This window comes from Salvia splendens, chromosome 3 (assembly GCF_004379255.2).
Source record: "Salvia splendens isolate huo1 chromosome 3, SspV2, whole genome shotgun sequence".
NCBI classification, from domain to species: domain Eukaryota; kingdom Viridiplantae; phylum Streptophyta; class Magnoliopsida; order Lamiales; family Lamiaceae; genus Salvia; species Salvia splendens.
Genome location: NC_056034.1, coordinates 43,862,644 through 43,878,604, shown reverse-complemented (window position 1 = coordinate 43,878,604; position 15,961 = coordinate 43,862,644). Strand labels below are relative to the sequence as shown.

General features: G+C 37.9%; 2 protein-coding genes across 2 annotated transcripts; one reads left to right on the top strand and one right to left on the bottom strand.

Annotated features, from left to right (window-relative positions):
* Window positions 1-5,459: 5,459 nt before the first annotated feature.
* LOC121793386 (UDP-glucuronic acid decarboxylase 5) lies at window positions 5,460-8,634 on the bottom strand. The gene is made up of 13 exons (XM_042191385.1): window positions 8,457-8,634; window positions 7,696-7,812; window positions 7,495-7,581; window positions 7,321-7,408; window positions 7,071-7,162; window positions 6,861-6,925; window positions 6,697-6,785; window positions 6,526-6,603; window positions 6,328-6,421; window positions 6,162-6,228; window positions 6,024-6,087; window positions 5,880-5,920; window positions 5,460-5,813 (listed from the first exon to the last, which is right to left on the bottom strand). The coding sequence occupies exons 2-13, from the start codon at window positions 7,786-7,788 to the stop codon at window positions 5,628-5,630; spliced, it is 1,044 nt and encodes a 347-aa protein (XP_042047319.1). The 5' UTR covers window positions 7,789-7,812; window positions 8,457-8,634; the 3' UTR covers window positions 5,460-5,627.
* Window positions 8,635-12,093: 3,459 nt separating this feature from the next.
* LOC121797070 (stress-response A/B barrel domain-containing protein UP3-like) lies at window positions 12,094-14,193 on the top strand. The gene is made up of 3 exons (XM_042195806.1): window positions 12,094-12,253; window positions 12,716-13,165; window positions 13,631-14,193. The coding sequence occupies exons 2-3, from the start codon at window positions 12,824-12,826 to the stop codon at window positions 14,024-14,026; spliced, it is 738 nt and encodes a 245-aa protein (XP_042051740.1). The 5' UTR covers window positions 12,094-12,253; window positions 12,716-12,823; the 3' UTR covers window positions 14,027-14,193.
* The last annotated feature ends 1,768 nt before the right edge of the window (window positions 14,194-15,961 follow it).

Sequence of the window (15,961 nt, the reverse complement as noted above, 5' to 3'; positions counted from 1 at the left end):
CCCATGGAAATTTTGGATTTCTTCGTTGGCTCTGTATATGGCGTTGCGCACCATACTCTCGTTGCGCTCGATTGTTCCCGCCGGCCGGTTTTCATTGTACCGGCGACAGATGCGCCACCAATAATGATCGCCGGATTGGTTCGTGCCAACCTCCGGATCTTCGGAGATTGACAAGAATGCCTTGAACAATTGCTCCATCTCTGCCGGAGTGTACGATGTGCTGACACCGCGAGTAGGAGGAGTCGGAGTTTGGGAGGGGCCGCTCGACCTCGCTCTAGGCTCGGGTGTCCACCCGTATAGCCCTTCGGGGGCATCTTGGTCGTCGATCGGGTAAGGCCGGTAGCCACCAGGAACTCCCGAACTTTGGGTTTGAGGAGGGGCCGAATATTCCGTTTCCGGACTAGGAAACGGTTGTGAACCGAACCAATCAGGGTTCCAACCGTGGGAGCCCGGGAGGTGATCGCCGTGGCTGGACATTGTTATGTTGTAGGAGTGGAAGAAAGATTGAGAATGTAAATGAGAGAATGTAAATGAGAGAATGTAGATGAGAAATGTGTAGTGTGGTGTGAATTTTTGGGTGTGAAAGTGGGGGTATTTATAGATGAAAATGTGTATTTTTGGGGGGAAAAAGTGAAAAAAATTAAAAGCGAGTAGAAAATGGATATAATTATTTTGGGGAAGTGAGAATTTTTTTTGTAATCGGTTTTTTTAATTAAAAACCGATTTTAAAAAAAATCAAATTGCCAATCAACGCCTGCCACGCCACATGCTCGCTGGCACGGACGTGCTCGATGCATCGATCAGCGCCGTGCCAGCGGCGCGAGCGCAACGGCTGACGAGGTCTCTGTGCCGCTAGCACGGACGGACGGACGCCGTTCTGCTCGCCGTTGTGGATGATCTTACCCATCATAACAATAAAATGTACTACATCAATATAAGTCAAATTGTGGTAATTACGCAAATCTCTAAGAATGATCGCATTATCATAATTGATTGTTGTATTAATTGACATTATTATTCTTGATCAATTATAATTAATCCAATTTGATTTCTACATGACATTATTCCTAGTCATGCGGCTCCTGCCATATTTTAATCCTAAAATTATATAAAAAAGTCTTAATTAGGATATAAGTTATTGCTCATTTTTCATTATGATTATTTTATATATCTCTACCGGGTCCTCTTCTAATGCTTATAACACCAGAATTCAAAACTAAAACTAAATCTACACCCTTATATTTTAAAATGAGTGGATGAGATTAAAGCTCACAAATTTCAATAAATAGTAGACAAAATATCAACAAAAGGGTAATATCGTCATTATATTATCATATTATAATTTTCATGGGATAATTTTTTATATCAACATAGTGTATTACAAATATCAACAATATGGCATGAGGATATCAACACAAGTACAAGAAAATATCAACACAGTTTTATTGATATTTTACCTACACTATATTGAGATTTCTTTTTACATTTGTTGATAAAACTTGTTTATCACCATGTACGAAAATTGAAATATAAATTATCAAATTTCATCACACGAACATCGTCCGAACATATGTAATTGAGATCTCATTGGAATCCTTATAAAATTGTCTTTAATTTGATATAAAATAATTTAAATCGAGAGAGTTACGTAAGTTTAAAGTTTTGAGATGATTTTGATGAGAAAGAATTGACATTAATACCCTTCAAATTTATTTACTAATTATTTAAATTTATATTTTAATCATTAGAGCTAAAAATTGATCTTATTTTTGAATTATTAATTAGTTAGCCATTCATCAGAACCCTATCCCTACCTAAATATATATTATTTGCCTTTGGATATAATTAATACTACTCAATATCTTCCACCATATCGTGTACCCGCTGCAAGCCTGCAGCTATCAATGTTATTACTTTTCCTTCTCAGTTCTCATGAAGAAAAGTCTTTATATTTATTTATGCATATATATAAATGGCAAATAATTTGTACCACAAAATACATTAAAAAAAAAACAAATATTTTGTACAGATTTTCATGCACAAACAATAAATATGTTGGTGTTCAAGTCGGCCATTTGGACGACACGTAGCATTTGTACGGATTCATAACTCTTCATTTGGTTTCATTTGAATTTGATGTATACATTTCAACCTCTATTCACTATAGTTAGTAAATTTAGGGTTAAAATTAAAACCACAACAGCTTGCAGGTATGAATTCATTGCTAAGAGTACTTAGTTCATTTACATTTATTTAATGAAGCTTCAAAATGGTCCAAAATATTTATTTTGACAGCCCATCGACAGCTTAATTCTTGGGGGAGAATAGTTGTCCTTCTCGTTTTTTAAAAGATATTTTAAATACATTTAAAACTATATATGACCATTTTTTTTATCAAATATTTAAATTCCAATTATGATTTATTAATTGTAATTGTAATTGAATTGAATTAGGATGGTTCCATAAGAGTGTTTCTCTTTTTCCAATTTTATTCTGAACTGTCAATTTTTATCTATTTAAATCGTATTTAAGGGAAATTATACAAATGTATAATATTTTAGGTACATAAACTAGGACTATTTGGGAATTTGATGGGGTTTGAAGTAAACATAAAGAAGGGAAACTTATTTTAAATTCATTGAGGTTGAAAATCTGAACTTCTATCTGTTTAAAGTTGCATTGAGATCGATACTATTTAAAGCCCTCAATAAAATTACTCCTTTTTCTTTAAATCTTTGTTTTACTCCTTCAGAAAATTATGAACAATTTCTTTATTTAGTCTGTCCCTGCAAAGTATGAGCTTTCAAATTTTGGAATAGATAAACAACACATTACCCATACACATAATTTTATTTACAACTTATATCATTACACCATACTACTAATGATGCGGAGTCCACTCTTCACTGACACTACTTACACTACCTTTTATCTCTCTCTTACTTTACCAATTATATATTGAAATCCGTGTCAAATCAAATGTTAATACTTTTCAACAATGGAGAAAGTATAAAATTTTGAAATTTAACCAAATTTAATAGTACTATAAATTGTTGTGTAAAAACCCTTGTAAATGATCTAAATCAACCAAAAATATACTACTTTGAAATAAAGTTTGAAAATCATAACTCCTATTAATATTTTTCCTGCGTCCGACCTAACGATGATTGGCATATAGTGTTACAATATATGTGCTGCTCGTTTTGCTTTTATTTTATTATTTTGTAATGATATAATGATTTTAGATAGGATTACTTTATTACTCTTTGTTGTTTATATTTAAAACTGGTTTTGTATTTCTAGCTTTGTCTATCTAGTCTGGGCAGAGGATGTTGTACCACATATAAAAAACTTACGTTTTATTTACTGAAAATTTTATTAGATGGTAGATATTCATAGCTTAAATTTGAGTTATTCTAGGAGAAACATTTAATGTATATCACATCCTACTAATATATATGATCTACATTAATAAGGAAATGACATATGATAATTGATAAGGATATATAAGTAGAAACTTTTAATTCATTCTGTTGTACCTACATACTAGGAGTATATTATGGAGTCCCTAGAAAGATTAGCTTGAACTAAAATATTTGGAAATATTTGGAAAATGAGAACAGAGAAATAGGGGTGGCAAATCGTGCGTGTTGTGTCGTTATCGTATCGACACGATAACAACAAACACGAACACGGCCCGTTAAGAAAACTCTAAACACGAACACGACTCGCTACCCCCAGACACGAACACGACACGAACCACTTCGGGTCAACACGACACGATAACAACATATACATCACACGACACGACACGATAACAACACATACATCACACGACACAATAACGACAATATATTAATATTATTTCTTAACGTGTAACACGAACACGACACGAACACGACACGAAATTTTCGTGTCGTTATCGTGTCGACACGAACCCAATAAGCTTTGACACATACCCATTAATTTTGTGTGGGTTCGTGTCGTGCCAAAAATTGTCAGCCCTACTGAGAAAGCTAATAAATTCATTATTTTGTTATTTTCTTAGATATATATATTCAAATCAATGTGCTATTCGATTATAACGTGACTTAGTGATTAACTTTACCTGTTTAATACCCCCTCCATTTCCAAAATTATACTAATAATATTTATTTTTATTGCTATTATTAAAATCCAACTATTATTGTAATAAAGAATGTATAGCAAAATATGACGAAGTTGCAAAAATATTAAACATAAGATGTATACATTATTGATATTTTTTTTACTTTAGTAATATTTACTAGTTAAACTTCATTGTTTTAGTAAGAGTACTTCAAGAAGAAAAAAAGACCAAATTTAAGAAGGAAATGTAGAATATATTAAAAGAGTAGATTTTTTCCACAGATAATATTTAGCTCAACAAATATACCATTGGTCGTAGTTAATTTTAATTTATTTGAAGTGCACAATACTGAAAAAACTTATTTTAAATAATATACAGTACTACTACTTTTTATTTGATGTCTTTAAGCATTTTAAAATAGATTTATTTTTCAGCAATCGACAATGTATTAATCTCACAATATATTAACACGTGTATATTTAGGTTCGGAAGATCTTCAGGCTCGGATCCAAGCCTACACCAGACTCCGAACCTTACTGACTTGTGTTTCAGAAAATGCTTGGCCCCATATCCCATATTTTTTTATATGGAGTAATTATGTTTGCAATGAAAAATGTGGGAATAGTGGATAATTTATTGTACTTCAACTTTAGTATTATTAATTAAATGTTGAGTCAGACATCCAAATTTTGAATTTTTAATAAGATACTCTTTGGCAAATAGATAAATTCCAATGATTTCCCAATTTTAGACACAAAAATATCAAAAATATAGTAGATCACTAAACTATGGTTAAAATTGGCCATCCATTACCTATAAAACCAATGAAATTTGAATTCATTTGTAATTATCTTATACTATTAAAATTTGAATTTTCTTGATCAAAATCTTATGCGATAGTCACAACATCATACATGGACATCACCGCTAAAGAACCAAAAGACGTCGGGCATTGAAAAAGAAAAGTATCATTTATTAAAAGCATCAATAGTATTAGTATATAAAAGAGATCAATCTTTTCATTGTAAAATAGTTGTAAACAAATCTAAATATAATCATTCATCCAGCTAATTTAAAATTGCAATTTGATGAAACTAAATGATTTTTATTAATTTGCCTGAATAAAAATAATATATTACTTCAATCTCATCATAAGAGTCTCAATCTCGTGAAAGAATGGGTTTAAATGTGTAATTAATAGAAAAATAGTTACAAGGAATTAGTTAAAATATTCTTTTGTGACAAATTAGTGAAATATAAATTTCACTATGAGTACCACTTCAACTAAAAATAGTAGAAACAAATTGAAAATTTCAAGTTTGGGAATGATCAAAATGACAAATTAAGACTCTTAAAACAAAAAAAAGTGTTCAATAATGATAAGATCTGGCCTTTCAACAGTATAATCCTTAGAAAGATATCCACAAGCATGAAAATCTCAAGAATGCCAAAAGCAAAGACTCAAACTTAGAAGAAGACATATTTATATAGAAACCATATATAGACCAACAAGCAGCAATCACTTCTTCCTCCGGATCTCGAGCCTCTTGCGAAAATCGTCCTCCATGAGGGGAATCCCGTCCCTTAGCTTGATCTTCGGCTCCCACCCCAGCAACTCCTTCGCCTTTGTTATGTCCGGCTTCCTTTGGCGCGGATCATCCGGAGTGTTCTCCACCGTTATCACCTCCACCTTCGGATTTATCATCTGCATTGTATCGTTGAGTATATTTTTCAGATTTAGCCAATTTATGTTTTCAACATCTCAACTTACCTCTTTCACCGTCTCAGCAAGCTCAGTCATTGTGAATTCACCTGATAGATTAGAGCAACAGAGCTTAATGAGTAACTTATCTCGACCGGGGAGGGCAACGAATTAAATGATCAAACACGTTGGAATGATGTGGTGTGTGTATACCTGGATTGCCGATGTTGATTGGTCCGGTATTCTCCCCCTCCATCAGTCGAATAAGACCATCGACCTTTGGTAAAAGAAAATGAATTATTATCGAAATCCATTCACATTTCTAGAGTCGGAATGAGATTAACTGCATACCATGTCGGAAACATAACAGAAGCTTCTCGTTTGCGTTCCAGGCAACTGTACTGTCAATGGTTCGTCTCTGCAGTGACAAGAGCAAAACTGTTTTAAGTAAAAACGTGTGTGTTTGTGTGAATCGGTGGAAATTTACAATCATTGGTAATGAGAAGAGGATGGTTACCGTATTGCTTGAGCAATAAAATTATTGACAACCCGGCCATCATCAATATTCATCCGGGGTCCATAGGTGTTGAAAATTCTCGCAATTCTGATTTCTGTTGCACGGTTCACGTTTTAAGTAACCGAGGTGAGACTCCTCACACACGATACATTAACTGTGAAAGTCGAGGTAAACAAACACTGAAAGACCAATGCTTACCAATGCCATGCTGCCTATGGTAGTCGAACATCAACGTTTCAGCCACTCGTTTCCCCTCATCGTAGCAGCTCCTAACTCCTGCAGCACCACATTTGATCACAATAACGTTATTATGATCTATCTCTGACGGTTAATTCAAACAATCTACTTCAATAAAGAGGTCATTTTTACCTATCGGGTTGACATTGCCCCAGTAGCTCTCGTCCTGAGGATGCACGAGCGGATCGCCATAAACCTCTGATGTTGAGGTCAGCAAGATCCTAATTGTATGCAGTGAATTAACAGTTACAGAAACGAAAAAAACAAAACAAGAAAAGGAAGACGAGCTGGTTTACCTTGCCCCCACTCGCTTTGCAAGCCCCAACATGTTTAGTGTCCCGATCACATTTGTTTTTATCGTCTGTTAGCATCATCACAGGGGGATTAGAACATACTCAAACATGGTGCGCTGCTTTTGCTAAATCAACGAAAGCCATTTTTATCCCGAAATAAATTACTCAATATCCAGATAATAACAGCAGATAAGTAAAGAAACAAGCACCGACCTTCACAGGATTATATTTGTAGAAAATTGGGGAAGCGGGACAAGCAAGATGGTAGATTTGATCGACTTCAACTAATAATGGCTCCGTCACATCTGGAAATAATTGAAGTCAAGCAACAAATAAAATGCTGCTCACAAACGAGAAGGTAATTCCAAAACAATTTCGAGATAGAGCATTTTGAAAAGAAAAAAACTTATAATTAGGTCGTTCGTGAGGTCTCATGTATTTAACCGAGAGTTAATATGCCTACCATGGCGAATAAGCTCGAATCTTGGATGACCGATCCAGTGCTTCAAGTTGTCCTTGGATCCAGTAAAGTAGTTATCCACAACAATCACCTAAATAGAAGCCATTAAAACTCATCCAAAACTAGTTTGTCAAAATATACGAAACGTGAGCAAGGATAATATCCGTATGGTCTCACCTCATTCTTCTCGTTCTCCATCAGCCTGTCAACCAAGTGGGACCCAATGAATCCAGCCCCACCAGTAACCAAGATTCTCATGTTTGCCTATGAGGACCAACAAATCAAAGCTAATTCAAAAACGAGACTGAAAACAAATGCATCATCAACTGATACGAAGAAACGGACTCAGATACAAAGTGATATGCCCATTCTTCGTACCTGAAAAAACTTGGCTTTTCTTAAAGGCGAAGGCTCGGGAGGAGACTTTATGCTCGTATTGTTCTCACCACCATGTGATACTTCCTTAGCCATTTCCAAAATCCCTTTTTCCGGTTTCTGAATCAAATAACAGTGAGATCGAACCAAAAACATAACAGATGAAGCATCAATACAATACATACTATATAACAAACACCTAAATTCAAGCATTCAACAACATTCTTTTACACTTCAAATGAGTGAATAAAAATTGCAAATAGGAAACAAGTCTAACATTTTAAAAGATCATACGCACAAAATTAAATGCATCACAACTGATTGAGACATTCACCAGCAAAACAATTTTCAAATTTCAAATAAGATCCAACATCATATCAATCACAAAAGCCCAATTGCTACCAAATTAGAGTGAAATCAACATTACTTCCATGTAAATCACTCCAAAAAATAGACAGCAACACTCCCAACAAATGCAAAGTAGTACATTGATCATCATTCAAGATCCAATTTTTTTCCAACTGAACAACTCACATCATCATCCAAAATTCCACCAAAACATTGCTAAATTGGTACAGATCTTCCCACAAAACAATCAAATTATCCAAATAAAACAAAATCATGTAAACAATCAAGCTCCCAACACCTTAAATTAGCAAAATTGCCTCACAAAGAGTCAAAGACAACAACTAGAAAGACTAGACCTTTACAAAGTCACCCAAATTTCAGAACCAGAAACCTTAAAAACAAAGAAACACGCTAACCTTGCAAGAGAGAGGGGTGCTACAGATTTCAAGATTCCACCCAAAGCAGTAAGCAATATTATGAGTCAACAATTGAAAGATTTATATAGGCAGAGAAGCTGATGCAGAGTAACAAAAAGATTTCAATAAATGTGGGGGAAGGAGACTTACTTCTCTAACTAGGGCTATTTACACAACTTATACAAAGTATTTTGACAATTCGCTTTTAGTCCAATATATTGACACGTTTCCTCTTCCTTAGAGCCTCCACAATGATAATAGACAGGTCATAGGCCAACCATAGGTTAGTCACAAACTCCTCCTGTCACATCATCAGCACTAAAAACTCTTCCTACCACATCATCAGGACAAGTAACTGGACAAGCAATAGGCTAGCCACAATAAACAAAATTATAAAAAACAAATAATTAACAATCACACAAAATACGGAATTAAATTTACGATACAGCTACGGGAAAATTCAATAATAATAGTAAAATTAAAAAAAGTACATTAATTAAAAAAAATTACATTAATTTAAAAAAAACCTCTTCCACACACGAGCCCCCGCCTCCGCCTCACTCCTCGTGGCCATCGCCGTCGCCGTCGTCGCCGCTATCAGGGACCCCCAAATCTGCGGCATCTGAGCCCGCGTCTGAGCCCCCCAACTGTGCCGAGGCGGCATCCAAATCGACCCGCATACTCTCGAGCATTGAGTGAAGAAACCTCTTCTCCACGGGTCAGTTGTCGCCCTCCATTCAGCTAAGATCTTGTTCATCAGAGCCCGCGTTTGTTGACGCGCGAAGAAAGCGAGCTCGGTTGGCGACTTGCCAACAGGGGGGATGCCGACTGGACCTCCTCGGATCCCTGGGCGACCCCCCTCGCTACCCGTTGCGCCAGCCTTTGAGCAAACGGGCGAGTGCGGCGAGTAAATAATGGAGGGGACGGGAACTCCTGAACATCCTCGGGGAGGTCGTGGGAACCGCCGCTGTAATCACCGGCATAGTTCAGTCGCTGCTTCTTCGGCCAGCCAGCATCGACACCTGCCAGAAACTTCTCGGAGTCCATCAGCACCTCATAGCAGTTCCAGTAGGTGAACTCCTTATAAAGCCCGGGCACGGGGAAGGCTTTCTCCGCTATCCTCCTGCAGTCCTAGTCAGTTCGGCCACTGGTCTGCATGCGGAGGGCGTTGGTGTACAAGCCCGAAAATTGGGAGACCGCAGCCCTGATTCGGTCCCACCCCTTCCGGCACTCCTCCCCGCTGTGTGGCCTCCCCTCCGGCAAAATGCCTTATAGGCTGCTGATATTTTAGCCCACAAGTTGACGATCCTCTGATTGTTCGAATGGAGGGGATCATCGCAAACACTCACCCAAGCCTTGGACAGCGCGACGTTCTCCACATCCGTCCACTTCCTCCGTGCCGGGCTGTCGTCATCAGCCGACTGCGACGACTCGCCGACCACCCTTTTTCCCTTCCCCTTACCCTTCTTCTTCTTTGGTGCGCCCCGACCCCGCCCTACTCCCCCGTTTGAACGGGAGTGTCCGCATCCTCGAGATTTATCCCCAACTCCTCTAAGGAGAAAGTGTCACACCCTGTGAACTGCGTCTCCTATGGGATCGATGTGTACGAAGAAGCAGTCAAAAAATCAAGACTGGGGCGATAGACATTGTCCCCCCCTGCATCCCGGGCTGCATCCCCCGCTTCCACCCCGGCATCATCTGCATCCCGGGTTGCATCCCCGGTACCCCCTGTCGGCCCTGCATCCCCTGCCATCCCGGCATACTACCCCCGGCTGCCATCCCGGGCATCATCTGCTGCCAAGGGTACATGTTGTAGTACCCGGCCATCGGACCTCATCCACCTCCCACGGGTACCGTGGGAGTTTGAGACCCGCTCGTCACTGGAGTAGACTCGTTGTTGTTCTCCATTTTGCTTTATTGCTCTTGTACAGAAATTAAGTGAAAACTTGTTAAAACAAGCTGTGCGAATGAAAATGACGTGCAAATCGCGTATATATAGTGTTTCGAAAAAAAAGTTGAGCTGGCCGATCGGGAGACTGCAATGGCGGCCAGCCGACCGGCGAGCGGATCAGCCAGCGCCCGAAAATCGACGTCGGGTCGATGAATTTCTCGCCGAAATGGCGCTCGCCGGTTCCAATAGTTCGGCGAGCGGACCGGCCAGCGCCAGGAATCGGCTAGCCTGTCTGCTCGCCGTCGCCATTGGAGATGCTCTTAGTTGAAAATTTAGATGGATAGAAATTCTAGATTTACAACTTAGATCCACGCAGATATGTGTTGTATATCTATTTGATTTGATAATCTTTTTAGAATAATAAAATTACTACTTAATTGTATATTAAAACAAAAACATGATCATTATTTGCAAATTCTATCTTTTTACTAATTAAATAGAGAGAACAATTTTTTTTCCTTGGACATTGTAATAATATTATTTGCAGTTTTATATTCTTTAAAATATCACTAGACATTTCTGGATAGGGATATAATATTGATCGAAGAATTTTTGCATTTTTTAAAACTTTTTTTGTATTCGCTCATATTCCGTAGTGAATTATTTTATGAAATTTTATGTGATATGACAATCGGTAAAGCATGTGTGTATATCACTACCACTAAGTCGAACAACACCATCTTTGACTTTATTTATAAGGAAAACATTGTCATTTAGTTAAAAACATCAACAATATAGTGTTCAAATCACACTATATTTCAATTTGAAATAAATGGCAACAAATTCAAACATAATACTGCTAATTTTTTATGCTTATTAATATTTTAAAGTTATGGTACAATGTAAATTTTTTTTTATATCAAAACAATTTTTCTTCACACTGATTTCAAACCATTAAACAAAATTTTGAAATGTAGTAATAATTTTATGAAATGACAAATAATATCATAATATCATGCAAAAATGAAATATCTCACTTATTATGTGGAGAAAGGAATAAATTTTATACTCTCTTTGTTCCAATTAAATAGAATTATTTTATTGGACACAAAAGTTAAGATTTTTTTTTAAATAATTGAAATAAAGATAAAATAAAATACGATAGAAAATACTACTACATTCGTCCCAACTAAATTGAGTCGTAGTATTCATTTTTGAATTGTCTCAACTAAGTTGAGTCATTTCCTTTATTAATAAAAAAACAAAACATACAATCACCCTTACTTTATTCTCTCTTTATCCTTCCTAGTTTATTCATCTATTCTACTCCACTTTTTAACACAATTTATTAATCTTAGTGCCCAAAAATTTTGACTCAACTCAGTTGAGAATTATTAGATATAAATGATATTCTCATGTCTCAATATAAGCTAGACATATTTTTTTAAATGTTTTAATCCAAGTGAAAAATTTTATTTTTTTGTTAATAATTAATATAATTCTTCTTTTATTACTTTATTCTTTAAATATCAATTATACTTTATCTCTTTTTTTCATTTAAACTTTATTTCTTTTTTTATTTTAATACTATTATTTAATTCACTAAAATCAATATCTATGTCAAGATAGTAGTACTACTATTATGTAGTAGCAGTGGATCTTTTTATGCATCAAATAATCATTAAGTGGAAAAATTTAGAAGGCAAGCTATATTAATTATTGTTTGCCGTTTATGAAATCAAAAGAGAAAAAGAATAAAATTCTCCATCCTCAAATCTCTCACTACATATACTCCTCTCGGTTTCCTTCGCCTGAAATACTACCGCTTCAGCGCCATCCCCCAAAGCCAGCCTCCTTCTCCTTCCTCCATTGAAGGAGCAAGCTTCACTCCCATTCCTAAAAATTGGTAAGCATTTTTTATAGCGTTTCTTATTTCTCTTGTATTCTAACATTGACTTAGAAAGATTAAGGTAGTAGAAAGTTGTCCTTCAATTTATGACTTGATTTGGGGTTATTTCATAGTAATTGGCTTTATGTGATGCTCAAACTTGTCTGCTAGAATTTATGACTTGAATTGGGGGGTGATTTTTTCGATATTGGAATGGAAAATTAATGCTATGGAATACCCTATCACCTGTTCGACAGAATTCCCAACAGACTCCAAATCCTTCAACTGAGAAAATTGCTCTATAAAAACACATTTTAATAAACAAATAGTTTACGGATCCAAATTCAATCAAGATTAGATAATATTCATCTTGTTAGCTTGCATAGTGAAATGTGGCCAAGAAATCTGCGCTATAATCTAGTTTCATTTTTAGGAGTATATTGATTGATGGAGGTGGTTTGTTTTATTCAAAATTTAAAGGTAAAATGTAAGCAGAAATCACAGTCCAACAATGCTTCGTGTAAGACCTGCCGCCCTCTCCCTTCACTCTCCTTCTCCACCGCTGCTCCGCCGCCATTCTCCGTCCGAATGTCTTCCTCCGCCCCCAGCCAGATCATAGAGCACGTCGTCCTACTCAAAGCCAAGCCCTCGGCCGACCCCTCTGCTGTCAACGAGATGATCCGCAACCTCAACGGCCTCGCAACCCTCGATTCCGTCCTCCACATCTCCGCCGGCCCCGTCTCCCGCTGCCGCTCCACATCCCTCACCTTCACCCACATGCTCCACTCTCGCTACCGCTCCAAGTCCGACCTCGCCTCCTACACACACGACCCAGTCCACGTCGCCGTCGTCGCCGGTTACGTTAAGCCCGTCGTTGATGACGTCATGGCTGTCGATTGGGTGGCCGAGGACTTCTCCGGGCCGGTGGCGTAGGGCTGGCAATTTTCAACACGACACGATAATCTGACACGAATCCGCACGGAATTATTGGGTTGGGGTCAAGTCTTATTGGATCCGTGTCCTTATCGGGTTGACCCATTAAGAACCCGATACTTTCGGGTCGGATGCGGGTCGGATACGGGTAACCCATTAAGAAATAATATTATTATTTTTATTATTATTTAAAAAAGTATATATTACATTAATTTTTTAATTTCTTATAAATTAGGTTTAAATAGTATAAAACGAATTTTAATTGTGTAAATTAGGTTAAAAATTAAGGTTTAATCGTGTAATATTATGTTTTAATCGTGTAATATCAGGTTCGGGTTGTTATCGTGTCGTGTCAACCCATATTATATCGTGTCGATAACGGGTTCGTGTCGGGTGTGGGTCGTGTTCGGATTTGAAGGTAGCAGGTCGAGTTCGTGTTCGGATTTACAGTTTCCTTAACAGGTCGGGTTCAGGTTAGGCCTTATTGGGTTGGGTCATTATCAGGTTGACCCGATAACGACCCAATCCGCACGATTTGCCAGCCCTACGGTGGCGGTCCCTCCCGGGGCGGCGCTGCGGCTGAAGGTGATGAAGGTGAAGGACAAGAGCGGGAAGGGCGAGGTTTTGGAGATCGCGAGAGGGATGAAGGGGAAATTCGATGCGATCGAGCAGCTGACGGCGGGGGAGAATTTCTCGCCGGAGAGGAGCAAGGGTTTCTCGATCGCATCGATTGCGGTGGTCAAGGAGCTGGAAGCATTGGGCGTCGTATCGGATGTGGTGAGTGAGCACTTCGACGACGTGGTGGTGCTCGATTATGCGGTGCCGGCACAGAAACCGGCGGCCGCCGCCCGTCTTTAAGCTTCACTCGTTTTGCTTGCTTCTTCCCGATTTTAAACAATGGTTGTTTTGTTCATCTAAATAAGTGGGAGAATTGAACTATATGAAATATTTGTATGTGATATTTTTGATCAATTTTCATGAAGATAATATCATGATTTGTATGAAACGCAGATATTCACCATTAATAGCTCAGCCAATCAATCAAAAATGGATCATAAGATATATTTTTATGAAATATTTGAATACTATGAAAGTTATAATCAATTTTCATCAAAATAATGATTATTATCAAATGAAACATCGATATTCACCATCAATGTCGCAGACAAACTCGATTTTGGATTGCCCAAGACAATCTTATTATAGTTGAAGTGACGATTTAGGCAACGGTTGATATAGAAAGCGGAATAATGGAGGTGGAACTTCCACAATGTGAAGTGGACGACAATTTTAAAGGCTTAATTTAAAGGAGACCAAAAAACAAACTTATGATTTGTATCAAATGATTGTCCCAAAAAATCTTATAATAGGGGAAGTGAACTATGCAACAGTGGATATAGAAAACAAAACTAGTCGGATTGGATATAGTAAAGAGATCATCATCGTGTGACGTGTCGGACGGCAGAGTCAATGTGATAGCTTAGCAATAGATGACGAACGAAAAATGGAAAGTAAACCTCAATCCCGAAGGTTACAAAAAACCGTTGCTTCATCGAGAAGTCGGCATCAGTTGGTGATGGAAAATTGAGAGAGTAACAAATTAGTAGTAAAAAAAGAGTTAGAAAATTAGAGAATCTCGTTGACGATTTGCTAGAAAAAATTACTCATAAAATTGTCAATTAACAACCAAACATAAAAGAAAAAAGAATAGATCACATAACATTCAATCCCACGCAAAATGTTAATCTTCGATACATTTTTTTATATATAGAAAAAAAAAAACTCAAACTACCAAAGATAGTGAGCAACGGTTCAACAAAGCGACCATCAAGACTTTGCTGCAAAACACAAAACACACGTAAAAGGGAAAAACAAAACAACACCTCACAAGCTCTCCAAGGCCTTTCGGAACCGGAGAAACCCGACAAAACAAAAAACACTTAACTGTAGATATAGATATATGTCGGAGCAAAGCAATATTACCCTATTTATTCTATGCTAGATAATCATTATATATCACCTAATGTTCGTAATGAACAATGTGTGATAATACTCCTATTACTTAGGTATTTTTTTCGTACTCCAATTTGTTCCTAATAGAAAGACCCTTGACCAGCAGTCGCATATAAGTGTTGGGGTACAAACTCATCCCACATCGGATAAGTCCCAAAGCGGACAATATCAAACTAATGTTGCAGTCGACGATCCTAACAAGTGGTATCAGAGCCCAGATGGCTATGGGTTGTGCCTGGATGAGCCCCGGTTAGGGTCGGGCCCTGAAGGACTCAGAGTTAGAGTCGAGCCCAAGATGACCCAGGGGCCAGGGTTGGAACGACCCTTGTTCGTGTCGACTGCGTTCCCGATGTGGTCTCGGTTTGAGGGGAGGTTTGTTGGGGTACAATAATTCTTGTCCAACCCCAATTAGTTCCCTTTTGGGAGTGACCCAAAAACAAATCCGTGCGGGCTTGACCCAAAGCGGACAATATCAAACTAATGTTGTAGTCAACGATCCTAACAAGTGGTATCAGAGCCCAGGTGGCTATGGGTTGTGCCTGGATGAGCCCCGGTTAGGGTCGGGCCCTGAAGGACTCAGAGTTAGAGTCGGGCCCAGGATGACCCAGTGGCCAGGGCTGGAACGACCCATGTTCGTGTCGACTGCGTTCCCGATGTGGTCTCGGTTTGAGGGGAGGTTTGTTGGAGTACAAACCCATCCCACATCGGATGAGTGAGGAAAGTTGGAAGGTGTATATAATTCATGTCCAACCCCAATTAGTTTGAGGCCTTTTGGGAGTG

What these genes read in the sequence shown, in the direction of transcription:
- LOC121793386 (XM_042191385.1), bottom strand. Translation starts at nt 7,788, where the DNA reads ATGGCTAAGGAAGTATCACATGGTGGTGAGAACAATACGAGCATAAAG. An exon ending in ACAAATATAATCCTGTGAAG is followed by an intron (nt 6,926 to 7,070) that starts GTCGGTGCTTGT and finishes TGATGCTAACAG; the next exon opens with ACGATAAAAACAAATGTGAT. An exon ending in GGGCAATGTCAACCCGATAG is followed by an intron (nt 6,604 to 6,696) that starts GTAAAAATGACC and finishes GTGGTGCTGCAG; the next exon opens with GAGTTAGGAGCTGCTACGAT.
- LOC121797070 (XM_042195806.1), top strand. Translation starts at nt 12,824, where the DNA reads ATGTCTTCCTCCGCCCCCAGCCAGATCATAGAGCACGTCGTCCTACTC. An exon ending in ACTTCTCCGGGCCGGTGGCG is followed by an intron (nt 13,166 to 13,630) that starts TAGGGCTGGCAA and finishes TTTCCTTAACAG; the next exon opens with GTCGGGTTCAGGTTAGGCCT.